The sequence below is a fragment of the Talpa occidentalis genome, unplaced genomic scaffold (assembly GCF_014898055.3).
Source record: "Talpa occidentalis isolate TD23 unplaced genomic scaffold, MPIMG_talOcc4v2.1 talOcc4.7, whole genome shotgun sequence".
In the NCBI taxonomy this organism is placed as follows: Eukaryota; Metazoa; Chordata; class Mammalia; order Eulipotyphla; family Talpidae; genus Talpa; species Talpa occidentalis.
Window position 1 is genome coordinate 5,869,901 of NW_023605083.1, and position 24,486 is coordinate 5,894,386.

At 54.2% G+C, this 24,486-nt stretch overlaps 2 protein-coding genes across 7 annotated transcripts in view; both read right to left on the bottom strand.

Moving 5' to 3' along the window:
* GARNL3 (GTPase activating Rap/RanGAP domain like 3) overlaps positions 1 to 12,657 on the bottom strand; it is a 122,661-nt gene extending 110,004 nt beyond the window's left edge. Inside the window, exon 1 of one of the 3 annotated variants that reach the window (XM_037491476.2) lies at positions 11,952 to 11,982. The gene's annotated coding sequence lies outside the window, so the exon portion shown is untranslated. Of the gene's footprint in view, positions 1 to 11,951; positions 11,983 to 12,626 lie in introns of those variants that run through there. The other 2 variants (XM_054688776.1, XM_054688777.1) reach the window with 2 other exon arrangements.
* A 1,363-nt stretch (positions 12,658 to 14,020) lies between these two features.
* The window catches only part of RALGPS1 (Ral GEF with PH domain and SH3 binding motif 1), a 226,031-nt gene continuing 215,565 nt past the window's right edge, over positions 14,021 to 24,486 (bottom strand). For 2 of the 4 annotated variants that reach the window (XM_037493464.2, XM_037493467.2), the window contains 4 exons: positions 24,160 to 24,252; positions 23,883 to 23,988; positions 22,132 to 22,223; positions 14,021 to 18,510 (listed from right to left, as the gene is read on the bottom strand). In XM_037493464.2, coding sequence (XP_037349361.1) covers positions 18,481 to 18,510; positions 22,132 to 22,223; positions 23,883 to 23,988; positions 24,160 to 24,252 — 321 coding nt within the window. In that variant the 3' untranslated portion in view covers positions 14,021 to 18,480. Of the gene's footprint in view, positions 18,511 to 21,524; positions 21,612 to 22,131; positions 22,224 to 23,882; positions 23,989 to 24,159; positions 24,253 to 24,486 lie in introns of those variants that run through there. The other 2 variants (XM_037493463.2, XM_037493466.2) reach the window with 2 other exon arrangements.

Sequence of the window (24,486 nt, forward strand, 5' to 3'; positions counted from 1 at the left end):
TACACTGAGGGACACATTCCTGAGACCTGCCTGCTCCTTTCTCTGAGGACACAGCGAGGATGGTGGGCCAGCCAGCTCTGGCCAAAAGGCTGCTCCACTGGGGAAAGGTGGCAGGTCCTGCTCTCTCTGACTGGAGTCATCTTCAGAGCCAACTAGCTGCATTCTTCACCTGCTTCTCCCTCAACTGACAAATAAGCAAACAAATCCAATTCTTCGGCAGTGGAAAAATAAAAATAAAAAGCAGTCTTAGGTAATGCTTTGTAACTCTTTATAAATCACGCTTTATGAGAACATGGAGACAACTCTTTATAATGTCTTTGATTTTTTTTTAAAGCATAAAGACTGTGACAAGACAGAAGCCGAGTGGCTCAGGGATAACTGTCAACAGGAGGCATCTGCGCAGGGAACCACCAGCCTGCTGCAGGGCGGATGCCAAGAGAAGTGACTCCAGGCAGCCTGGGTGTTTGGAGCCAGATGGGCACTGCCCACTCCCAAGCTGCTCTAGCAGTGCCAGTCAGGCCCAAGCAGCAGGCATGTTTCAAAAGCAAAAGCAAAGAGAAAAGGTCATGTAGTGACTCCACCCCTGAAGCCCCTAGCAGGAAGGGCTCAGGCTGCCCCACCCTTGGTCTCCTCTTGCCAGGTCCCCCGACACCCCTCCTTATAAGTGACAACCCAGCTGCCCCTTGTCTTTCCTAGCATAAGAAGCCACAGGCTGTGGCCTGACCCAGACTTCTAGGTCCCCTTCCCCTAGGCTGGCTTATCTTGGCAGCTACTAGAGAGACATCAAAGGCTCCAGGCTTCCACAGGCGGCAGATGGCCAGAAGCCACGGTTTAGTGTGTTAGCAGTTCTTCCCTCGGTGTCACTAGGCTTTAGCGTGGCCTTAGCAATAAACACACACATAAATAGCAAAGCAGAGCTTCTGGAAGAGAAACATACATACATAGCTTCCGAACCTTCTAGATTTTTAAATTTCAAAAATAATACTTGTAGGCAAAAACCTTTTACAGAAAGTGCATCAAAAAAAACAAACAAACAAAAAAAACTAACAAAGGAAAGCTGGATGGGGAGGGAAGAAGCCTGGGAGGTTCCATTTCAGGCCGAGTCCTAAAGGGACAGGCAAGGGGAGCATCCTGGGCTCCAGGGAGGTAGCCGCTGGGACGTGTGGCTGCGGACCCCCCGCGGCACAGGCAGGCCAGGTGACATGGGGAAGGGTGAAACGCACACAGTTTTGACTACTTGATACAAACAAAGGAGAGTGAAAACGTCTCATTAATCACTTACATTGATTACCTGCTGCAGATAAAACGCATTATTGGAATTAATGCTCATGTAATGTAAAACCACACAGAGCTTGGAGCCCAGAGCTCGCTGTGTAGTTCGGAAGTGCAGCCCAGGTAGACAAGGCCTCCCAGCAGGCCGCGCGCTGGCATGGGCAGACATAAACCCCCAGGTGCTGGAGCTCTCTGCACATGGGGCAGGGCTCGGCCTGCTGAGGAACAGCCTCCCCGGGCTGTAATGCAGCAAAAGCACACGGGAGAGGAGGAGGGGAGAAGAAACCAGAAATGGTGAGGGGCCCTGGGGGATCTGACGGTGTCCACGCCATGCCACCACCCCTTTCTCCTCCACAGAACAGTTTGGACGCAGTCCAAGCGCAGCTCTCTCCGTGTGTCCGCACGCCTTCTGTGCTAGGCTAGTCCCCTCCCCCTCCACCCACGCTTCCACTTACCCTCCCTGGTCACCTGTGGCCGGAAAAGTCCCTTCACAGTAAGAGATACTGAGAGGAACCACATCCATGCACTTCTATTACAGTATTTAGCTGTAACTATTTCATATTTGTCATTATTGCGAATCTCTTACTGTGCCTAATTTATAAATCAAACTTTATCATGGGGGTGCGCATGTAAGAAAAAGCACAGGACACAGAGGGGTGGGTGCCAGCTGAGGGTTCAGGCATCCGCTGGGGTCTTGGAAGGTCTCCCGGCGGGTCAGGAGGATGCTGGTGTACACTTCCTGCAACCTGCTCTCAGCCAGCGTCTCCATCAGCTGCGCTTCTCCACGGCTAAGTCCAGGCACATCCTTAATGCACCACTTCGCGGGATGAGAAAACCTGTTTTGCTGCTTACAATCTATATTTTAATCTTTAAAATACTAAGATTGCTCGGCTTAGTGTATTATTTTCTAGCTCTTTCATCTTTAAAGTTTTATTTAAAAAATTTAAATGCTAGTCCTTTTAAATCTTTCCCATTTTCTTTTCTTTTCTTTTTCTTTCTTTCTTTTTGCCATGGCTTTTACTTTTGGCTTCCTAAGTTCTTCTTTTATACTTTCATCTAATTCTCTAATTTCATTTGGTAACTGTTCAGGTTCTGTCTCATCACTGTTAATTTTAATCCTTTTACTTATTTCTGTTATCTTTTCTCATCTTAGCTTTCTAATTTAAAAAAAGTACCTCTTAATCTTCTGACATTTTATCTCTCTTGTCTCACTATTTAAAATATTTAGCAGTTAGAGGAACTTCTTGGAAAGACAGCAGAGTAAGTGCTCATTTGCATAACTCCTTGCTACCCCAGGAAATAGTCAAAATGAAGAAAATTTGTCAAAATAGTCAAAAGAAGAAAATGTGCTGAAACGGGAGACCGGCCAGAGCCGTGCCGCACCTGGGAGCGGGTCACACACAGCCTGTCGGAGGGATGAGGCTGCGAGCACAGGCAGGCCGCGGCAGCTCTTCTTTCACCGTCCCAGCTTCTAAATAAGGACAGGTAGCCTCATCCCCAAAGGCTGATGGGAAAGCAGATTTCAGGAGCCACCTGAATCAGAAGTACCCGCGAACCCACGAAAGGGCAGCCCGGGAGGCATGGGAAGTCACGGGCCTCTCTAGAAGGGCATGTTTGTGCCAACTGGGGGAGAAAGGCCTTGGCTGACGACCACGGGGAGGCAAGGGCGCGCACAGAGGGACCTGGATTGGCAGCTCCAGCAGGGCCCAGTGGCTGTGGTGGCCACCGTCAGGCCTGAGGAGGCCCAGCGATACAGCGAAGAGCGGACTAGGGGAAGCACCGCTGTGGCACAAGTACCCCCTCAAACGCCAACAGGTAGAGCCCTGAAGGCAGCGAAATGGCATAAAAGGCAACAAGGTCTGGGTTCCAGCCCTTCGAGGTGACCGGTATCTCCCCGTGGTGCAGGCCACCTGGCTCCCCGAACACCTGCCCTACTTTGTGAGGGCCACCCACTCGTTGACCTTCTGGGGCTCGGGCTTTATTCTGCTCTGCTTCTTTGCAGGAAAAGCACCCTAAACCACGCAGGTCATTCTCACCTGCCTTCAAGCCAAAATGAGCTTTAAGGTCTGAGTTTGCTCCCCAGCCAAGTCAGCGAGAGCCTCGGCAGAGCCGGGTGCAGATCGACAAATTCTCTCTGTCGTCCCCTCCAAGCTGCCCCCTCCCACACAACTGCTCCCCTTCTGTGACCTTCCTGGGAGCACTGGCAGCCTAAAGCCAACCAGTGAGGCATGAGGGCTGCCTCCCTCCCTCCCTCCCCTCTTCCCTCCGCCCCTCCCTCCACTGGTACCTCAGCTCCAGGGCTGCGGGCCCCTCACCTGTCTCATCACACGCAAGTGCTCAGGACGTATTGGAGGAATGAGTAAATGACTCTGCGAATGCCAAAAACATTAAGAGAATATTCTCTTGGAAGAGGGAGTCTACGGCAAGCTGTCCTGTCCTTGCTTGAATGAGGTCACTGGTGGCTTTGGACAGATCGCTACAGGACCTGCTCCATTTCCTGGCCAATCCCTGGCAGGTAGCTGCTGTGTGAGGACTGTCACAGGTGCGCGGAGCACAGACAAGTCACCTGTGAAGCACTGTTCCAGGCCTGACACGTGGTACTGACACAAGGAAAGACTTCATGGCCAGCAGCTCTCCTGAAGACACTCTTTTATTCTGATCACAAAATGCAAGAGAGGTATTTATGTCCCAATTACCATTTTTGCTACGAGTATGGAATCTCTGCTAGTTGTCTATGGAAAGCTTCTTCAAACCCCATCAGAGGCCTGATTCCCCATTTACACCTCTCTGCCCAATAAAGCGACTCCAGGTTTGGCATGGCAGCGATGCAGCACCCCGATATACAGGAACCTTCCAGCCCTGTGCTACCAACTCTTAGTCAATGCATCTCACTTATCTTTGTTGTGATCAAAAAGAGGTAGTTTGCCGCAGGCACCGTGGAAGGACTGCAGCCACAGCCACTTCAACTCTGCTCCATTGTGCAAAATCTGGAAAGCTGGTGTGTAAATGTCCTCACCTCCTTTGCAGTCAGTGTCTGGATGTGGCTGAGATTCTGCCAATCAGATTTTCTTAGCAGAGACTGACTTGGAGCACAGCCAGGCAGACTAAGAGGAGACCAGGCACAGGTTTGCCTTCACAGATCACGACAGAGCTGCTGTGGTTCCTGAGCTGTTTTTGTTCACGATTCTCTCGCTTTTGGAAGCAGCAGCAGCAGCTTTGGGGACCCATGCAGAGGTGCGGGTGTGGTTCTGTAGTTTGTGAGGGTGGCAGCAGCTTTTTGCTTCTTGATGGATCAGCTCCTTGTAAAGGGGCTGCTCCCCAGAGCACACAAAACAGGGGGATTCTGTGCCAGGAGCTACTCTGGCCCAGGCTAGAGTCTGCTCTCCCGCCCTTCCAACAACTTCATGAGTCCACAATTCCCGGGATTGGCATTTACCTTACTTCAGCTAGGTGGAGTCTGTAGCCTGCAACCGAGGGCTAACTGGTCCACCTTCGAGGGCGATGTCTGTCAGATGGGACTATGTAACAGTTTAAGTGCATCCAGTAGAGTAGGACACGGAGACTGTGTCCTTTTAATGGAAAACAGAAATTTTGCCTTTTGAATATGAAAGGAAGCTTGCTCAGTGCATTAAGCATTTCAGACAGCAAAGAGGTGCTGAAGAGGAACCAAAGAACCGCACACTAATTGCTTCCAAGGTCACTGCTGCCTGGAGGAGTGACGTGCAGTCACTGTCACCAACCAGCTTTGCAGGAGAGGAGGGGACATGATTTGGAAATTTGTTCGGTTGTAGGTTTCATGTCATTTGGGGATTTTGCTTTTGTTTTGTAAAGGTGTTTAGATCTGATGGGAATGATCCAGTAAAATATGACTAGTAGAAAAAATCTTAATTCCCTATGTAATTCTACAGACTTGCTATTACCAGAAGAAACCACTTCTTTCTTCTTCCTTAGCATGTACGTATCTCCTAAATATTTTCCGCGACCTAAGCACAGATGGGCATCAACCTTTTTAAGAGATGTTAACTATTGTCTGGAGACAATCCTGATGGGTCTTATTTTTTCTTGATCTTTAGAGGCGACCCCACAGGAAACAGCTTCCTACACGCACCCCTTTGGATCGTCATGCCTCCTTGCTAACCCAGACTTGCTTCCTGCCCAGTAAGACCCCAGCTCCATTCCCCCCATCTCTACGCGTGCACACTGCTTTTGAACTTTCCTTCCCCAGGAAAACCAGCAGTGAATCCACTGCAGAGGCCAAATCTCTTCTCATTTTCCTACAGCATCATTTGTCACACTTCATCGCTGTTCAGATCTTCAGCTCTGGAAACCAGACAACCAAACATAATTCCTCCTATTAACCTTCTAAAGCAAAACTAATTTGACTATTGTCTTCCTCCAAGAAAGGAAGCTGGTTTGCATTAACTTAAACTCTCAGTGAATAATAAAAGTTGTTTTTTTCCCCTTCTCTTAGGAGAACAGACATAATATGAAAATTAATTTTCTCCTGTTGGCCCTGAGAGTCCATTATGTCAGCCCAACACAAGACAGCTCTTCACAGTCTTTCCCAGGAAGACTGCTGCTTTTCCAAAAGAAAACTGACAGCAGATTTATTTGTGATTAAATACTCACGGGCCTAACACAAACAAAAAGAATCATGACCAAAGGTAGAGGAATAAAGACTATGAAACAGTTCACATGAGAATATCTGTTTACAAACAACCTGCAAAAACAATACAAAACAAAACAAAAAAATAAGACCTGAGGTCGTAAGCGTCAGGTAAGAGCTACCAAGGAGGAAAAGAAGGCCCCGCTGCATAATGGAGAAAATTCTTCTTTTCTGAACCTTGCTTGGCCTGAGAAGCCATGTGCAGGAACGAGCAAGCAGTTGTCTTGGCACCCTATTTGTTCTCACAAGGCGTGGGTTCTGTGCATCACTAATAAGGAAGCCACTCTGTAGGAAGCACTATTTGGGAAAGTAGAAAATATGTTTTCCATTTGTAATTCAAAATCTTCTGTCTGTGTAGGGCTCTGTCCCCACTGTGGCTAAACTTAGTAAGCATAATTTAGCCTCTCAACAAAGGGAGTCTTTTACAACTGGGACTGAAACATAAAGCAACCCCCATTCTGTGACTCTGGATGGCATCTGGGTATCTGTACTTTGGAAAACTTCCCAGATGTAATGGAACTTTTTTTTGGGGGGGGGGCAGCCCAGTATTTACCCCCCTCCTTCTGGTAACAGCACTGTGATTTTCCCTTGGGACAATCACTACCTCTTAGTGTCTAGCGATGGAATGAGCTAACCCCTCAGTTCTGGGTTGGGCACTTGACCTGGGCCCAGCCAATCAGTACATTTACCCTCTTTGGCCCAAAATGGTTTAGGGATGAGCCAGATCCCACTAGATCCAGTGAACATCAACCATAGGACTCCCTTGAGAATCACTGAGAAAAAGGCACTATCTTTCTGCTGGGATTGTACATGGGAATAGTTAACTTCCTGGAATAATAGGCTTCCTTTGCATCCGTGAGGAAAGACCTTGAGAGTAAAGTCAACCCAGAAAAGAAAGAAAAACTACGGATGGCATTTTCAAGCCCCCGGATCTATCCTTTCCCAAAGCTTGGTCTAGCCCAGAATTTTGTAATTGCACAAACCAGAATTCCCTCTTGCTCAGCACTCACAGCCATCAATAATCTTTACAAAAATTTAACAACAGGTTAAGTCAAAATGTCCACACATTGCCAGTCCAACTTGTAACTGCTTGGGGGTAATTCTAACTGGGTAGCCAGGAATAAGAACTGGTTTACTTGACCACTGAGTCTACACCAGGGACCCATCACTTTTCTCTTGGAATTCAGCCACAGGCATTGCTACTGCCAGTAGCTGTGATGGCAGAACCATGAATGATGGTAGCAAGTACCAGGCAGTAAGCTTCAGCTTCCTGATGAAGGAAAGGTAACAGGGGCACCCAGTAATAAGAAGGTTTGCCTCAGTGGGCTCCCTGACCTTAAGTAGAAGTTGGAAGGTGAGTTGCAAAGATTGTAGAAAGATTCCTGCATTATCCTAGAGCGGTAGTTTTCACACCATGTCCCTGGGCCAGCAGTTCTGGCCTCACTTGTGAGCTTGGCAGACCCACCTTACCTAGGGAATTGGAGTCTTGGGAGCAGTGTCCAGGAAACTGTGCTAAGAAGGCCTCAGGATGATTCTCAAGTATCATGAGTGAGTGGCTAGAGAACCACTGCATTGGAATTGTATGAATCAAGAGAGCTCTGGTCCTCAAACACAGCTTCCTGAGCCCCATCTCCAGAGATTCTAATTGTGTTGGGGTTGGGCTTGTGACTGTGCTTCTAACCAGTTCCCAGGTAATGCTGACAATGCCACTCAGGGCCTGCACTTTGAGAACCACAGTGGGAGAGGGAGACCTAAGTGATGTTTGAAATTCCATTCAGTGCTGAGATTCTTTGATCTTTAGGATTGGCCTTGCAGGTTCAAGCCTACTATGCCTTGCAGGTTCAAGGCGCCATGAAGTATTATGGGCGACATAGCTTAGCAACAGAGGAGCAAGTTAAATGAACCAGCTTCATTAATTCTGATCCCCACAAAGGGACAAAAGAGAACAGATATATTTCTTTAAATATATCTTAAAGCGAGAAAAATAGGGAGACCTATTGGCCTCTCTCAAACAAAGCAGGTGCTTATATACCTTTCACCTGTAAAACCTCACCCAAGAGGTTTTTATTTTTTCTTCCCAGCCAGTCCCAAGCAGTGCCCTGACCTTCTCCTCAATCCTTCTCTTCCTAAATCTGCAGCTCAAAAATAAAAATAATAACAATAATAAAAAGCACAGCAGGGTCTTGCTCTGAGGGCAGGAGGGGAGAAAAAGTTGAATGGGCAAAGCTAGGATTTTAATGAGGTGAGGGAATGGAGGGGTTGAGATTGATCATTTTTGTTCCTAGCAGTTACCATTTAGTAATGCTGTGTGCAGACACAGTTTCTAGCACTTTGCATGAATTATTTCATTAACAGTTCCCATCAGTTCTGGGATTTAGCTGCTACTGTCATTTTACAAATAAGTTAACGCCGGTGCGGGTTCGGAGGGGTTAAGTAACTTACTCGAGTCCACATATCTGCTAAGTGAGCCCAGGGCTGTCTCCCTCCAAAGCTTTTTTCTTTTCTTTGCTCCGGGCACCTCAGACACAAAGCTCTTGTTCTGGAAACCTATCTGATATGCCCGCTTACAAAATGAGGACAAACACAGCGAGGGGAAGTGGTCCAGCAGCACAAGCTCCAGCCTCTAGCCTCCACCTTTCCCAGCCAGGTTTTCTCGCTGCCACCTGCTTGCATGCCTGCTGCGGGGGCCACTCCTTTCTCCTCTGCATTCATTAAGTGCCATGTCTGCCCATCCGATCTCAGAGCTGACCTGGAATATTTAGCAAAGACAGTTGCCATCTGGAAGCAATGTCTTTTCTCCTGAGGTCAGCACATAAATTGAGTAAGTTTGGTTAAACCAGATTCTGAAAGGGCCGTGGCATTTTCACTTGATACCACAGGAAGTGAGAAGCAGTTGAGGACTTGGGGTATCGGAGGCTAAACTGGCAGTGAGCACACTGCCGAGGCCGAGGCTCTCACCCAGGCTGTCCACAGAATCTCCTGCAGAACATTCTGATCATTCACACACACCATCAGCACCCTCGACTTTCTGCAACAATAGGCCTAGAATAGAGACCCACATACTTGCATAATTCTGTGCTCCACGGGGGATTCCTCTGCTGGACCTCAGAGTCCACATGACTGCCCAATACAGATAGCTCTTCCCTGTCTCACTTAACAGTGAGATTTTTGTTTTGAAGAAACAAAAATTTTAATTATGAAACAATTAGTGGAAAACTTAGATCATTTGGATTAGTGGATTAAAGTGGTGATTTTTTTTATAAAGCAACATAAGCAACAGCAGACACTGGTTGAACACTGGTCCACAGAGAAATTAAATTAGGGCAGTCTTTTCTAAGTAAGCATAAACAGGAGTAATAAACAGTAGATTTGACTAAATTAAAAAAAAATGACAAAAAGGTCAAAAAACAAAAAGAAACTTCAAAGGCAAATAAGGAACTGCCCAAGAGTATTTGCTACCTATTTGACTCCCTAAATAAATTCCCTAATGAATAAAAAGTGCTTCATTCAGTCAGGAAAAGATAAACATGCCAAGGGGAAAATGGACAACCTATAAGCACACACATTTCATTAAAAGGAAATACAAATTATGAAGTAAAAGAAGAAAAAGGTTTCACCATGCTACTAAACACAGTAATTCAAATTCAGACAAGTTATCACCTTGGCAAATATTCTTAAATGATAATGCCTGATGTTGAGGATGGGAAAAAACCAGGCACATTCACTCACCCGCTCTTGGGGGAACTGGGACTTGTTACAACATTCCGATGGGCAACTTGGCCCTGCTTTAAAAGCTTTTAAAATGTTCATTTCTTGGATCCACTAAGTTCCATCCCTTCTGTGAATTTATCTTAAGGAAACGATCACTTGACGTATACCGACTACTGCACACGGATTCAAGGTGACTTCAGGAAGACTGACAAGCTGGCAATTACTGCATGCACCTGCTAAAAGGACGGGTTAAATAAACCGTCCTCCAGAAGACAAATTATTTTACAATCAGAAAGATTTAAAGATTTTGTCATGGAGTGTTAGAGGGGGAAAAAAAAACCACCCTGGAGGAAATTATAGTCTGTCCATCCTAGTCTCTGAAGACAAAGGAGGGGACGGTAAAGGTGAGAATTCAGAGGAAGAGAAACTGTTTTCTAAAGACACTGCCCAACACTGTTTGTCACGCGTGGTTAACTGAATTTAAATTGAGGTTAAAAAATTAAAATTCAGTTTCTTTGTTGTATTAGCCACGTTTCAAGGGCTCAGCAGCCACAGGTGGCTGGTGGCTACTATGCTGGACAGCACAGAAGACAGTTTGAGTCAGAGCAGAAAGTTCTACTGGGGGGTGCGCAGACCTCTCCTGCCGCCCGCTGCTCCCCTCAGCAGTGTCCTTCGGTCCTTCCGCCTGCTCTGCTCCCCGCTCTGGCTCTGGTGAATTCTCTCGCCCTCCCGCGCTTCTGACTATACCCAGTGCTTGTATAAATAAATAAATCTTTAAAAAAAAAAAGAAAGAAAGAAAGTTCTACTGGACAGGGCTGGTCTAAACAGCCTCCCTCAGGGATCCTGCCATGGCTCATCACCTCAGTCTCATCTCTCCAGACAATTCCTCTCATCATTCACGCTCCAGCAGCAAGAGTGCAAGCACAGAGAGGAGAGAGGCCGCGTCTGTCTAGCTGCCCACTCCCGTAGGGCATGACCCCAGGTATCACCCTCCATGGCCGTGGAAGCGCAGACATGTGCCTCCATTGCTGTTACTGTGCAGAACTCAGCCAGGGGGCAGGGAAGACCTCCCAGAGAAGGGCAGACATGATGCAAAGAGGAGAGAAAAACTACTTTAAGTGGACAAAAAGAGGGCACGCCAGGAGAACAAGCAGAGCCTAGAGAAGACAGTTCATTCAACAGACAGTAAAAGTCAGTGACGCCCGGGGCCAGAGCAGCAACGCGGGCAGGTGCAGCCCCTGCCCTCACAGGGCTTTTACTCCCACTCAGCATCGCTGGAGCCACAAGGGTCAAGGCGAGGTGGGAAGGGCCTCACCCCTCATGCTGAGAGTCCGGGTGGCTGGTTCTGATCCCAGCAGCTGAACCCTCTTTCTGGCCTCACCGAGGACCAGACCCCAACCTCCTGTCTTTGTCCTTGCCCCCCACCCCGTCCCCACCGCTGCTGAGGGCTCCCCGAGGGCTCCCCGAGGGCTCCCCGAGGGTTTGGGCACAGCTGATGGTTTGGGTCAGACGCCTCCGGCAGCGGCGAGGGAGGACGGGGGTCTGCGAGGAAAGGGACGGCCGGGAAGCGGGGCGGGAGGGCCAGGAGAGGCGGGGGCGGGCGGGGTGCCGGAGCCCGGGCAGGGCTGCTCCAGCGCGGCCGGAGAAGGTCCAGCCAGGAGGAAAATGCCTGCAGCGAGGAGCCGGGCGGAGGGCGGCAGGAAGGCGTGTCTGCGGGCGGGATTCCAGGAGGGGGCCTGAGCTCTCCGGAGAGTTCCCGAGGCCGACGCAGGGGGCTCGGGAGGGGCCCCGGCAGCCCCGGCACAGGGAAGGCGTGGGCGGCCGCGGGGCGCGGCGCGCGGGGACCCCGGGGCGCGCGGGGACCCCGGGGCGGGGCGGAGCAGGTGCGCGTTACCTGCGGGCGGGCCGGGGCGGCTGGACCTGGGCTCGGGCTCGGAGCCGCGCGGAGGGGCTCCCGGGGGGCGGGAGAGGCCGGGACTTCGGGGGGCTGGCGCCCCACCTCGTCCTTGAGCGTTCCCAGAGGCCGGCGGGGCGCGTTCCCCACAGCCGCGCCCGCGAGCCCCGGCGCCGCCCGCCTGCCGCAAGCCCACGCGCTGGGGCGCCTCGTCGGGCCGGCGGTCCTGACACCCCACGTTCTTCTCCGCCGCGGCCCCCCCTCGCTCGGCGCGGGCTCTGGCCGGACCCCTCGGCCCCGCCGACGCCCGCCCGCGCCGCGGCCTCGGCCCCCGGCCGCACACGCACCCCCCCACGTGGCGGGCCCCGCGCCCAGCCTCCCGGCCGCGCCCCTCCCCGCTCCGGGTACCTGGGGCTCTCGAAGCTGCACCCCCTGCGCCGCAGCGCCGCCCTCTTCTGCCGCAGGAGCGCCGCGGCCGCCCCGCCGGGCTCCGGCTCCATCGCCCCGGGCGGGGGCCGCGGGCTCGGGCGCGCTCGGGTGGGCTCGGGCCTCGGCCGGGCTCGGCCGGCCGCTCGGCAGCGCGCCGCAGCCCCGGCCCCGCCCCCGCCCCGCCCCGGGCCAGGCCCCGCCCCCGCCGCGCCCCCGCCCCGCCCCGCACTCCAGGCCAGCCCGCCACGCGCCCTCCTTAGGGCCTAGGCCCCGCCCCGAACCCACCCTGCGCTCCAGCCACGCCCACTCCCGGCTCGAGTCGGTCCTCGGCCCCGCCCCCGCCCCGCCCCTCAGGCTCCGCCCCCCCGCGCCGGCCCCGCGGGTTTCCAGTGAGGGGTCGCGGCGCCGCGGCTCTGACCGCGCCCGAACGCCCCCCCGATCCTCGGGCCCCTCACCCAGACCCAGGCCCACCCATCGGCCTCTCCGCTCCCGAGCTCCGCGTGGCCTCGCCCTCGCCTCTAGCGTCGGCCCCTAGAGCCGCTCCCTCGCGACCCGGCCCCTCCACCTCAGTAGCTCTCGGCCCTGCCTGAGGTGGCGCTGGCCCCTCTTGGGCCCGCCCTTCCCCGAGCACCGACCGCAGCGCGCGCCCACCACCTGTCCTCTCCGGAGCCCGGGGTCTGCGCCGGGTCCCGCTCCCGCCCCCAGCCCTCCTCAACCCCGCCGCGCCGGGGCCCCGCCCACGCCACGCCTCCCCACGCTCCGCCCGGCACATGGCCCCGCCCACGCCACGCCTCCCACGCTCCGCCCAGAGCCTGGCCCCGCCCACGCCACGCCTCCCACGCCCCCGGCACCTGGCCCCGCCCACGCCACGCCTCTTCACGCTCCGCCCGGCGCCTGGCCCCGCCCACGCCACGCCTCCCACGCTCCGCCCAGAGCCTGGCCCCGCCCACGCCGGTGGTCCCGCCCACCGCCCTTGCCTCGGCCGGCGACCTGCGCAGGTAGGTTGCCTCGGGCGTGACCACGCGGGAGGCTGAGCACGCGCGGTCTGCGCCCGCCCGCCTATCCCGCGTCCGTCAGGGGGGTGCTGCGGTGCCTGGCGCGGGGAGGCCAAGGCTCAGGGGCTCGGCAGGCGCCAGTCGGTCGAGGGTCCTCGTCTAGACTCACCCCTTCGTCAGCGGCCTCAGAGCACAGCGCGGGGGCGGAGCACGACGACCCCAGCTGGGTAAACCTGGGGGTCCCTGTACCGTCCAAGTCGTGGGGAGCAGTGAGCTAGGGTCCCGCGCCCATGGAGCTGGTCCGTTAGGGAGGTGTTTCCACACTGGCCCGGGCTTGGGTGCTGGGGCGGAGGGAGACGTGGGGGGGACACCCCTGCGGGCGGCGCAGCCCCTGGAGCTTAGCCACTGGGGGCGCAGCCGGGGCCAGAGGCGCCCGCCTGACTCACACACCCTCGGTGCCCGCCAGGTGCGCTCCTGGTGAGAATGCGGACGGCCGCACAGTCCCCAGAGAGCCGGGGTGCAGAGAATGAGGGGCCGGAAGAGATGGAGCAGGCTCTCCATTTCCACCCATGAGACTTCACCTTGGTCCTCCCTCAGCTGCCCACGAGACCTTGTAAGCCAGGGCCCCCTCTGCCCGAGGGCCCGCCGGAGCGGGTTTCTGGATTTCGCCTCACAGCATAAATTTCCCGCGGCCACATCTTTTCAGATGTGGATCCCACACTCACCCAAAGCCTTTGCTCAGGTGGACCACGGGCTGGCTGCTCTGCCCACGCTTGCTCGTCCGGCTCCTTCTTTCCGTCTCCCCACCTTCTCCACAGATACCGAACTGAATATCCAAATGCCCCCTGCACTCCAAATCCTCACCAGATCTGTCCTCCCTTTGTCCCCTGGGGCCCACAGCACTGGCTCTGTCCCTCCCTGGAAGTCAGGTATGTTCTAGTCACTTCTTAGCTGGGTTCTGAGTGCACCACGCCTCCTTCACCTCTGTATCTGGCACAAGTGTTTGGTAAGTAAATGCACGTGACTTTAAAAAATTAAGCACTCTTCATTGGAAAACACATTTAATTTCAAAGTAAACAAAGATGTTTGTACATTAAAGTATTTAATTAGTGAAACAATTATCAGTGTAACAAGCTGAAAAATACAGCAACTTGATACAAGACTGAGGTAACAAAATACTTCACCAAAAAAATCTAAATAATCCCATGGAGGGCTGATGTTCAGTGGTTATTGCAGGTGAGACAATCCACAAGAATTAGAGAGAGTCCTTACACAACTGCATGCAGGGGTCGGCTGGGAAAAGAAAAAAAAAAAAAAAAAAAAGACAGCCCAGGAGAGTGCAACAGATTCAACAAGAAACAGATTAAAACGTAGAAACTGATTTCCAACTTACTTTGGAGAATACATAAGAAATTGAAAACTACTCTCTATGCAACATTCTGAATGCTAAGTGGAAAACCATGCATTTTGGCACGAAATTGATTAAAGATTACACCACACTAATAAATTAATTACTATTGTTTCGTTACTGAATGGCCACAGTTGTTCAGAAGTGGATAAAGAGATGAATGGTTATAGAATGGACAGATGATCCATCATGTTGCTGCAGAGAGCAGGGGTTGGGGTGGCCCCGAATACAGGTGCTTGTGCAGCACAGAGCTGCCAGCTGGTTCACGGTCCAAGTTTCGACACCCAAGGAAATGCAGCTCGCACTCATGCTGTTCTTGTGTTTAACACTGAAATTAAAACCAAAGAAATCTCGGAGGTAAATACTGTGAACATTCGGCCCTCCTTCCTCTTTCCACCTTGGTGTCCTCAGTGTGCCTGGCCTTGGCGCTGCCTGGTTGTCCTGTGACATCCAGCCACTGGGACTGTCACTCCATCTAGTTGTCACCAAAGCTGAACTCACAGATCGAGGCTGTGCAGTCTGTTGAGTCTTTTGAAGCCTTTCTGGAGGAATCTGCACAGGGTACTACCCAGTGCTAGAGATGGCGTGGCGAGAGGATCTGCTTGTTGAGTGGCCAGCTCTACAAGGGCAGGGATCAGGTCTGTCTTGTTCTTGGTCATTTACGTCCCGGGCACAGCCTGGCACTTAGGAAACACTCAAGAGAGGTGTTTATGAATGTGTGCGTGGGTGGATGTATGTAGAGGACTGTTGTTTCAAAGGGACGCCTGTAGTTGTTTTTCTTTTTTAAACATGAAATCACCCATTATGTCAGGAAGATGTGGGGCTGATTAAAGTCATTTAGGAACTCACAAAAAAAGAAGGTTGTGTTTTGAGCAACGGTCACCTGGTTACAAGCGTCAGTAATGTGAGTGCAGGGCTCTGAGCTCCCCTTGTGAGTGAAAGCAGACCCTGCTTGCTAATGGCTCCCCGCTTGCACGGACCATTTTCCACCTGTAAATCAGCACCCTAATAGATACACTTATTGGGCCCAGGAGGTGGGAGGGAGATAATGAAAGAAACACTGGCCATCTTGGTAAGAAGAAAAAATGCTTTCTAAATTCAGTTGGCAAGGGAGAGTGGGTTCTTTCCTAAGCGGAAACCCTTCAAGTATCTTCTTCTTTAGGTGCCACAGTGGCGATGAATGGGCTTCCTCCAGGAGGGAAGGGAGGCCATGCGCTGTCACTGGGGACACTCAGAACAGTATTTCTTGCTTGGCACCAAATCAGTCCTCCACGAAGGATTTCAGTTGTCAGGATGCACCGGTTGACTTTGAGTCACAAAACATGTCCAACTTAGAGAGGCAAAAATTATTTCCAGGGAGTAGTGGGCAGTTTTGGGGAACCAGAGAGAGACCGGCTGCCTACTCCATGGTTTGCAGACAACACTCTAGAATTTTCATTTTGGGGTGCCATGATCTGTTTGCTTAAAAAAAAAGATACAGCATATGCATGCAAGATGTGTCACCTCCAGATTTCATGAACACTTGCGGTCTGTGGACAATCAAGGAGCGTGAACCAGAAACGCTTTCCTCCAGGGTGAGAATCCAGCCACAGGCTTCCCCCCTCGGGGGGCTATACCTGTTCCCCACTGCCCCTCCCCTGCAGCCTGCAGGACACACCAACGTGCTGGGGAGGTCAGCAGCCCTTGACTCCCACGCTGTGGAGGTGGCTGTCCTTCGGCTCATCTCCAGGACCCTTCTGGTATGTTCCATGTTCTTACCACTACCATGAGGCTTTGCCAACAAAGTCTAAAGAGATTCCTCAAGAGTCCAAGTTAAGAATGCTTCCTGGAGGGGATGTGGGATCCCCTCAATTAGTGTCAATTAGTGAGCAGACTAAACACTTTGCAAAGAATTGTGGTTGTGCTATTTCAAAATTAGGCTCAGAGGAAAATATTTGTGAAAGGTAAGGGGCATCTTGTAAAGGGAAGAAAACAAGCTGAGAGTCCAGAGCCTGCCACTCTGAGGTTCGGGGGTTGGCATCTGAAATACTTGACGTGAGCAAAACCAGGCCAGCTTGAAGAGAGGGAAACCCAAGGGAAATAAGTCACTGATGCTCCAGTTTCACATTTTCATTCAAATTGACTCTTGAAAAGCGAGTGGATAGATTCCATGCCGGTTAAAGCAGGAAGGTGCTGCAGTGTGCTGGGCTCACTCGGCCTCGAGACGCTAAGAGCTGAGTCCTCAGTGTGGGTCAGGCGCAGGCGTCCCAGCCCCGGGGGCAGCTGGCGTGCTCAGCATCTAGGGCCAAGGTCTGACAGCATTGACTTTTGCATCTGGAGTTTCTCTTGGCACCGAAGTATTCTAGCCTTTACTCCAAAGTAGTTAGTTACTGAGCCCAGTGAGGCCCAACCCCCAAACAAGGCCGTATGACAACTAGATCCTCACAATTCATTCAATTTTCAGAAAGTCGGTCACCGTTTGATCAAAAAAACAGTGATGGGGCCTTTGGTCATTCATGAATTGACCTGTTACAGTTGACTGGTTAAGATGTTGGTTGGACATCTTGCCCAGAAATTTTTAAGGGGAGTTTGAGATCTGATCAAGTGAGCTCTGAAACAATGATCCCAGTAAGGACCCAGAAATTCAGTGTCTTTTGGAAAACCATTTAAGGGTTTTCTTTTCAGAACTAGGACGCCCAGATGAGAGGGCGGGAGGGAGAAAAGCTATGGTGATAAAGCTACCATAAAGCTAATTTTTATTCATTAATTTGAATAAAAATGTATTTGTGCAAAATAAAAGTCACTTAAAATAGGACAAAGAATGACAGATAAAGGCCCTTCATCTGTCTTGTGTGAAGAGCTCTTCACTGAACGTGGAGCTTGGGCTGTCCACTTCCCAGGCCTTTGCTCTCTCATCACCACGGTCATCAACAATTGTGCCCTTGGACCCGGATGATGGAGAACTTGCTGGTGACTGCGTTTGGGGGCAAGACTGGGGGAGCTTAAGGCCTCAGGGTCACTCAGCTCCCTAGCATCATCAGGAATCCCAGTGGGCCCTGCCCTGGCAGTGGAGGCAAAGGGGTGAGATGATGGAGCGAAAGCCTGGCCCTGCGGGGAGAGGTGGTGCAAAGAAGCTTCTGTGTGGCCGTCACGTGTGCCTGTGCCTCCCAGCTGCTTCCGAGGAAGCGGGAAGGAAGGGGCACGACTTCCCATTCTGCCATGGCGGGGAGATGGAGAGGCGGCCGGAGGAAGCCGCGGGCCAGCGGCCCAGTCCAGTCCTGAAGCCGGGTCCTGTCTCGGAAGAGCCACTGCAACAAGGCTCGGAAGGGAGCCGGGGGCCCGGGGAGCAGGCCTTCCAGATGAATAGCACCCATAGGAACAGAAAACGAGACACAATTTAAGGCATTGTTTGTTTACAGTGAAAGAATGCAGGGGACCCTCAGCCCAGAAGGGTCCGGGCTCCGCTCTGAGCTTCCTCGGGGGCCGAGGCAATCACTGAAGGCTGAAGCGGGGACTCCAAGCCGATGAAGTGTGTGATGTCACAAGTCTTGTGCCAAAATGCATGTTTCTCGAAGAGGTCACACTCGCCGGCTCTCACGCACACATCCACGGCACGCACACGCAGAGGACGCTTCGGGGGTGTACAAAATGTGAGGCGGCCCCGTGGGCGAGTGACCCCGCGCACTTGGGGTGTAAAAAGCCAGTTCCGCGGCCTGTCCCTTCTCCCTGGCCCCTCATGCAGGTTCACACGGTCCACTCTTTTGTGCAGGAGAAAGCACTCAGGACCTGGCTGGGCCGACGCTCTCCAGTAGAAGCAGCAGCAGCTGGTGGAAGGTCGGGGGCCCAGAGAGGGAGGGCGGGGTGTACAGCCTGGGGTCCAACCACAGCCCAGAAGGGGGCGCTGCAGAACGGGTGTGTGGGCAGGGTCTCTGGGGATCGGCACCCAGGTAGAGCCCAGGCCAGCAGAGCACTCTGGAAGGCGAGGCCGCCGGCCACGTCCCCTGGAGTCCAGCTGTGAGTCTCCCAGCACCCTGGCCAACAGCCTGTGCCCGGGACCTGCGCTTCACCCCCAGTCCCGGGCCGGGCTCCCAGAAGCCTTTGAAGTCACGCCAAGTCTTGCAGAGACTTATTCAAATGACATAAGGTTTGCAGGTACCTAGAAGAGAAAGCTCAGCCTCTGGTCAGAGTTCCAACCTTTCGGAAAGGAGTAAGGGGGGCCGCTCAGGGTCGGGAGCAGGCATTTCCTGGGGAGGCAGTGCCTGAGCCGGTCAGGTGGGCAAAGGGAGGGGCAGGAAGAAACCCCCCCCCACCGCGCCCCGTTGTGAGGGGGTCCCTGCGTGCCCTGGTCTGAGCTCTCCCTATGCACCAGGGCCTCCATCCTCACAACGACCCCAGGAGGCAGGTGCCAGCTCATCCCCATTCTAAAGACGAGGAGACTGAGGCTTAGAGAGGTGAAGCGCAGGGGGAAGCGGCAGAGCCGAGCTCTCAACCTCTGTCCAAATAAAAGCGCACTGGAGGGGAGCAGGGACAAGGCTTGCGGGGCTGGAGTGTCTGCTCTGGAGGGGAGCCAGCCGACAGGTGGCTGGTCAGAGGAGGGTGGAATCGGCAGCAGAGGAAGAAGGAAGTTTGGGGGTAGTGGGAGCCCCAAGACCTTCTCGTGGCTGTGTCCCCAGGACAAGATCCCAGCTCCCTTTACTGAAGGGACGACCAGCCCCAAGGCCAGTTATTTCCCCTCCCCTCAAAACTGCTAACAGCCCCCCCACCCCCAGCCCCAGCCCTCCTCCCCAGCACTGCTGTGGGGTTCCAGGGGATTTGATTACAAGCAATTTCAGCCCAAACAAATCCATCTTGGTATCAATTTGGTCAAAATGATGAATTAGAAAAAATGCACCTCCCTGCACCGGGAGATGGTTCCAGCAGCCCCAGCAGCCCTGGTCAAAGCAGCAGGAAGCAGGAAAGCATTGCGGAGGGCAACGCAGAGAAATGAAATAAAAATCAGTGCAAACGCACAAATGACAACACACAGGGACACAAATGGATCTTGGGAGCCCTCTGGTCCCAGAAGACTGGTCATGATTCTATTTGCAAAAATATTTCAAAAAATGCACCCCAGACCAGGTATTAGGGAGCCACATACAAACGCCAGCAGTTTAAAGGGCGGTAAATGGACAAATCAGGCAGGAGGGAGACAGGGCAGGAAGAGGCCCTGGCGGGGAGGAGGTGCCCCTAGGCCCCGGGCGGTCTGCTTTTAGGCTGGGTGTCTGTTTCCTTGCTGGGACTCAGACCTTACACGAGGTCTAAGTGTGTAAATGTGGTCCAAGAGTATTCAGTGTTAGTGAAGACCATTTGAAGAGATGCAATTGTACCGAAAAAGAAAATCCTTGTCCCAGTCACTGAGATTGGGCCTGGGAGGAAAGTGTAACCGCCTCCATGGCCTCTTCCTCCTGGGCCACCCCACAGATGGACAGTGGTCAGTCAGACAGACGACCCTCTGCCTCGGGATATTTAGTTGTTGCCAAGTTTCTATTATTACCTACGGTGGGGCGTGGAAACAAGGGGCATAAATGGAATAAAATGAAAGATCCCCTCTCCTGGGTCTGAAAATTGGATGAAAATACGCACAAGTGGCCAGACCTTGCCCCTGCGCTAGACCTGCCGGCACGTGAGGCAGCGCCTACGTCCTCCTGACAAACACCAGCTCCACTGCCGGGCGGCTCTGCCGGTTCCCTGCTGCCTGCTGTGGAGTGCCGTGCCCGCAGGCTGCCCCCCAGCGAGAGTCTGGGGCCCCGGCTCAGCGTGCCCATCGCTGCTCCTGGCCAATGCACAGGGCAGAGCCCATGGCCTCCGCCTCCCTACCCCCTTCAGGTGGCCAGGCTCGGTGCCACCCTGCCTCCTGGTCACAGTCCGGGGCCACCGGAGCAGTGCCATGTTCTCAGGGAGGCGCTCAGAGCTGATGATGCGCCCCAGACACACAGCAGAACCAGCACAAAGGAGGTCAGGATGCCTTTCCTCTCTTAATGCGACCCCAGGCCTGCCTCAAGGCCTTGCCTATCTCGCATTACCTTGAGGGCATCACCCACCAAACCCCTGGTCTCCCCATCAAGGGAGCATTCATTTGCTACTCTGGAGCCACAGGATTAGTTTCTTGTATTTGGTTTTAGAAACTGTGGCTGCAAGGCTATAATAGACACATGTCCTTTAACACACGTGAGCTCAACCTGTGCACACGGTCACACCTGTCTGACTCCTACCTTGAGATCCTTTGGGTGGTCAGCACACCTGCCTCCGCCTTTCTAACTGCTGCCACCCGGGGCACCTGCAGAGAGTCCTGAGGACGTAGTCTGTCTTCCTATCAAGGAGGACTCCGCCCCCTCACCACGCCCGTGCGCACAGGCGTGTACAGGCCTCACACATCCCAGTCAGGCAGGTGAGCCTAGTGACCCACAGGAACTCATCTGAAGCTTCCCCGAGACCCTTCAGCTGACCCCTGTGTTTGTCCTGTCCTGTTGTTTTACTTTCTCAAGGGTTATCTGCTAATGCTGCTTTCTAGTATTTTATCATCTATAATTTGATGTGCTTGTCATGTGTGCCCAGGTGGCCGGGCTCAGAGCTACCTGCCTCTGGTCACAGCCCCGGGGCCACCTGAGCCCCAGTGCGCCGAGCTTACCCACATCATAGATGCAAATCCTGCACAGGACCAAGCTGGACACAGAGCCCCGCACCCAGGGCCAAGCTAGACACAGGCCGCTGCAGCTCCGAGGGGCCGAGAAATCTGTGGGACTCCAGCACCAGCAAAGCCCCTCCTCGTGAGGACCCCATCTTGGCATGAACTCACTTTTGCTGAGGTCCCCCAGACCTCAGCTGCTCCCAGTCTTCCTCTATCACTTGCCCTGGTGATCTCCCCTCAGAGCGAGGGGGACTCAGCTGGTCCCCAGGGAACATGGACAGGGCGCCCAGGGACAGGAGCATCACCCTGACCAGCGGGCCGAACACAGCCAGCCCGCCCCAGGATGCAGAGGGCGGCAGGAGCCAGGGCGGTGCTCCTGGGCCTTTAGCTCAACCCCAGGAGGCTGAGGGAGTCTGCAGGGTCCAGGGGTGGGGGGCAGCCTCGCGTGGCAGGTGCACAAGGGTGGGGCTCACTGCTCCTGGGACATCACACAAGTGCCTGCCACTTTCTGAGCCTCAGTGTCCTCAGCATAAAATGGAGACAGTAAGAGAACTTACCTCCCAGGAATGTTGGGAGGATTCAGCCAATTCCTGCAAGTAAAGCATTTTGAATAATGACTGGCCCAGACAGGGGTGCGGGTGGTGGGGATGGGAGCTGAGCCGAGCCAGGCGCAGCAGACCAGAGGCTCTAAGATGCCAAGGAGCAGAAGCACCCCGTTCCTCAGCACCTGGCCTGGCCTGGCCCACGGCTGCCCCTCAATACTTCCGCTTTATTGTTACTCCGGGGGGGCTGGGGGCAGGCAGGGAGGCCTGTAATCGGGAGGAGCACTCCCATGGAATCAGCTCTTCAGGGGAGGATCTAGAAAGACACCGTAGCCTGGTTCTATCCTGGGTGGATGTCTCCGTGGCATTTCTTTTAGTGGAAAGACACAAGAAGCAGCTTCAAGGTTCTGGTCTGAACAGGCTGGGGTGTCTGCTGAGCTGGGGGGCGCCCGGCCGGGGGGGACTCTGTCTCAGGGGGAAAGGGTGATCCAAGAGCTGACAGACTGTGAGGGACAGATCCCTGTTTGCTAAGGCCCCATGGGCCAAGGGGGTTTCTGGGGGACCGTACCTGAGGCCTGTTGCTTTTACACGCATCGTCCAAGTGCTTGTGCCACAGGATCGCGTGGAAGCGGGAGCCAGCCTGGAACTTGTAAACATTGCCTGAGGGTGGAGACACCGTAGGTTACCGAGAGGCTCACCGGGAAGGGCCCGTGGAGGCTGTGGCGTGAGGATAAACGTGAACGTGGACGCGAATGTGGGAAGCTAAATGGAGGCCGCCCCTGCGTCCTGGGCCATCTCTGGCCCGAGGCTCCTCTGGGGATGCCTGTGGCCGGGCATAATTTTCATAATTTTCCCGGAATAAATTTTCAAGTGAATACGATAAAATGCAAAGGCAGTCAATAGCACACAATATGGGAACACAATGGTCAAGCTACTGAGAAACGAGTGGGGGTTCAGTCCGACCCCCGCTTCTTCAGCAACGCATTAATGAGGCCTCAGGGCAGGCTGGATCCTGCAGGGAGCATCAAAGAGAGGAGCACACAAGAGGTCCAGCGTTGCCTGCACCAGTATATGGCCCGTGGTTTAACACCTCAGCAGTTCCGCCGGCTGGGAGCTGAACTCGAGCCTGTGGCACTAGAGGTCAGCGAGGACAAAGATGCCATGTTTTGCCCTCAAGTTCACAGCGCCCTTGAACCTGATCTACGGGTTCTGGCCATTTCCCTCTGCTCGGGGACAGCGCTGTCCTCTGGGTTAAGGCCCGCAAGCGGCCTGGGCTTGCCGGGGACATAGGTCCTCAGGCCAGGCCTGCTCAGGCTCAGCCCCACTTCCTCAAACCACCTCCAGCCCAGACCCAGGGCCGCGAGGGAGAAGCACAAGTGCTAAGCGGCCCGGGGAGACACGGGTGTGGTGCTCACGCAGGCACCGGCCAGAACTCGCGTCCGCCTCTCCCCACCTCCCCGGCACCCTGAGGCTCCCGGCCGCCCTACTGTCCAGCTGAGAACACGAGGACCCTGACACTCGCGGTGCGGCCGCCCGGCCAGCAGCACATCTGCGTTACTTGGGAGCTTGTTAGAAATGGAGAGAGAAGCTTCATCTCTACCCCAGATTCACTGAATCCAAACTGCAACTTTCACAAGATCCCCGGGTGATCTGGATGTACACGAGCCCCGAGTCAGGACATTCGTGGTGCGGCGTGAAGACGATGGGCTTCCCAGCCCCAGACATTCGCCTGGCCAGAACCCGCCCAGGCCACGGGGTGACTGTCCTGTGCCACGTGCTGCCCAGTGGACTAGCGTGGCCTTTTCTGTCCACGGAGAGAGGATGGTGCCCAGAACCCCCCTTCCAGCACGGCCGTGGGGGAAGGAGGAAGTGGTGATGACCGCACAAAGCTGCAGCTTTGGTCCAAGGGCTGTTCTCTGATTTGGCCAGAGTCGCAGGCACAGGCCATGCCAGCGTGCAAGGCCCCTCCAGCCCCTGGTCACTGCCTCACCCAGCATCACATGACTTGTTCCAAGGCCCTGAGGTGACAGCTGCGAGGGTGATGGTGAGGACCCAAGCTGAGTAGCCACAGCTGAGGACCCAAGGGAGGTTCCTACAGCCACGCGCCTGGCACACTGCTCATGCACACTGCCCGGGGCACACACTGGCCACCACCCACACAGCTCTCATGGGCTCGTGGGGACCCTGCAAACCTCAGAACCTGAGTCAAAGGGAGAGCAACAGTCACAAAAGTTCCTGCTATTTCCAAATGCACCTTTAGCAGAAGAGGAAGCGGGGCAGAGACAAGCAGCAGGCACCCAGCTCAGGCTCTGCGCCTACCTTTGTCGGGGTTATTCAGCTGGAAGATGTCCGGGTGCTCCGGGTCGTCGGGCAGCTGCACCATCCAGCCCACCACAGAGACCTTTTTGCCAGGTGTGGATTTATACTGGGGAAGAATAACAGCACAGCCTGGAGGCACATGCCCTCCGGCCCCCAAGCCCCCAAGGCAGGCCGACGGGCAGCCAGGCTCCCTCCCGCTCCATCCTCCTGTCTCCACCATGCCCTGCACGTCACACCAGCGGAGGCCCCAGCGTGGACAGGCCGCTCTGGAACTTACGTGTTTTCGGTCTGTGCCCCGCAGGGACTTGGCTCCGTAGTACAGGAGGGTGGACCCCGAGAGTGTGACCCAGTACCTGGTCCACGAGGACAGCTGCAGAGAAGGGGAGGCAGAATGAGGGTGCTGCAGGGCCCCCTGCTGCCTGGTGACAGATCCGGCCCGCAGGCGGAAGCACCCCTCTAAGGCCAGTGCAGGCCCCATCTCTCCCCTGGCCCCGACCTCCCTCCTCCAGGCCACCTCCACCCAGGGCGCCTCAGCAGCGCCCCTGAGCCCCTCGCCCTAAGCCATACCCCTCTCTGGACAGGCTTCGCCCTTGGACCTCGCTCA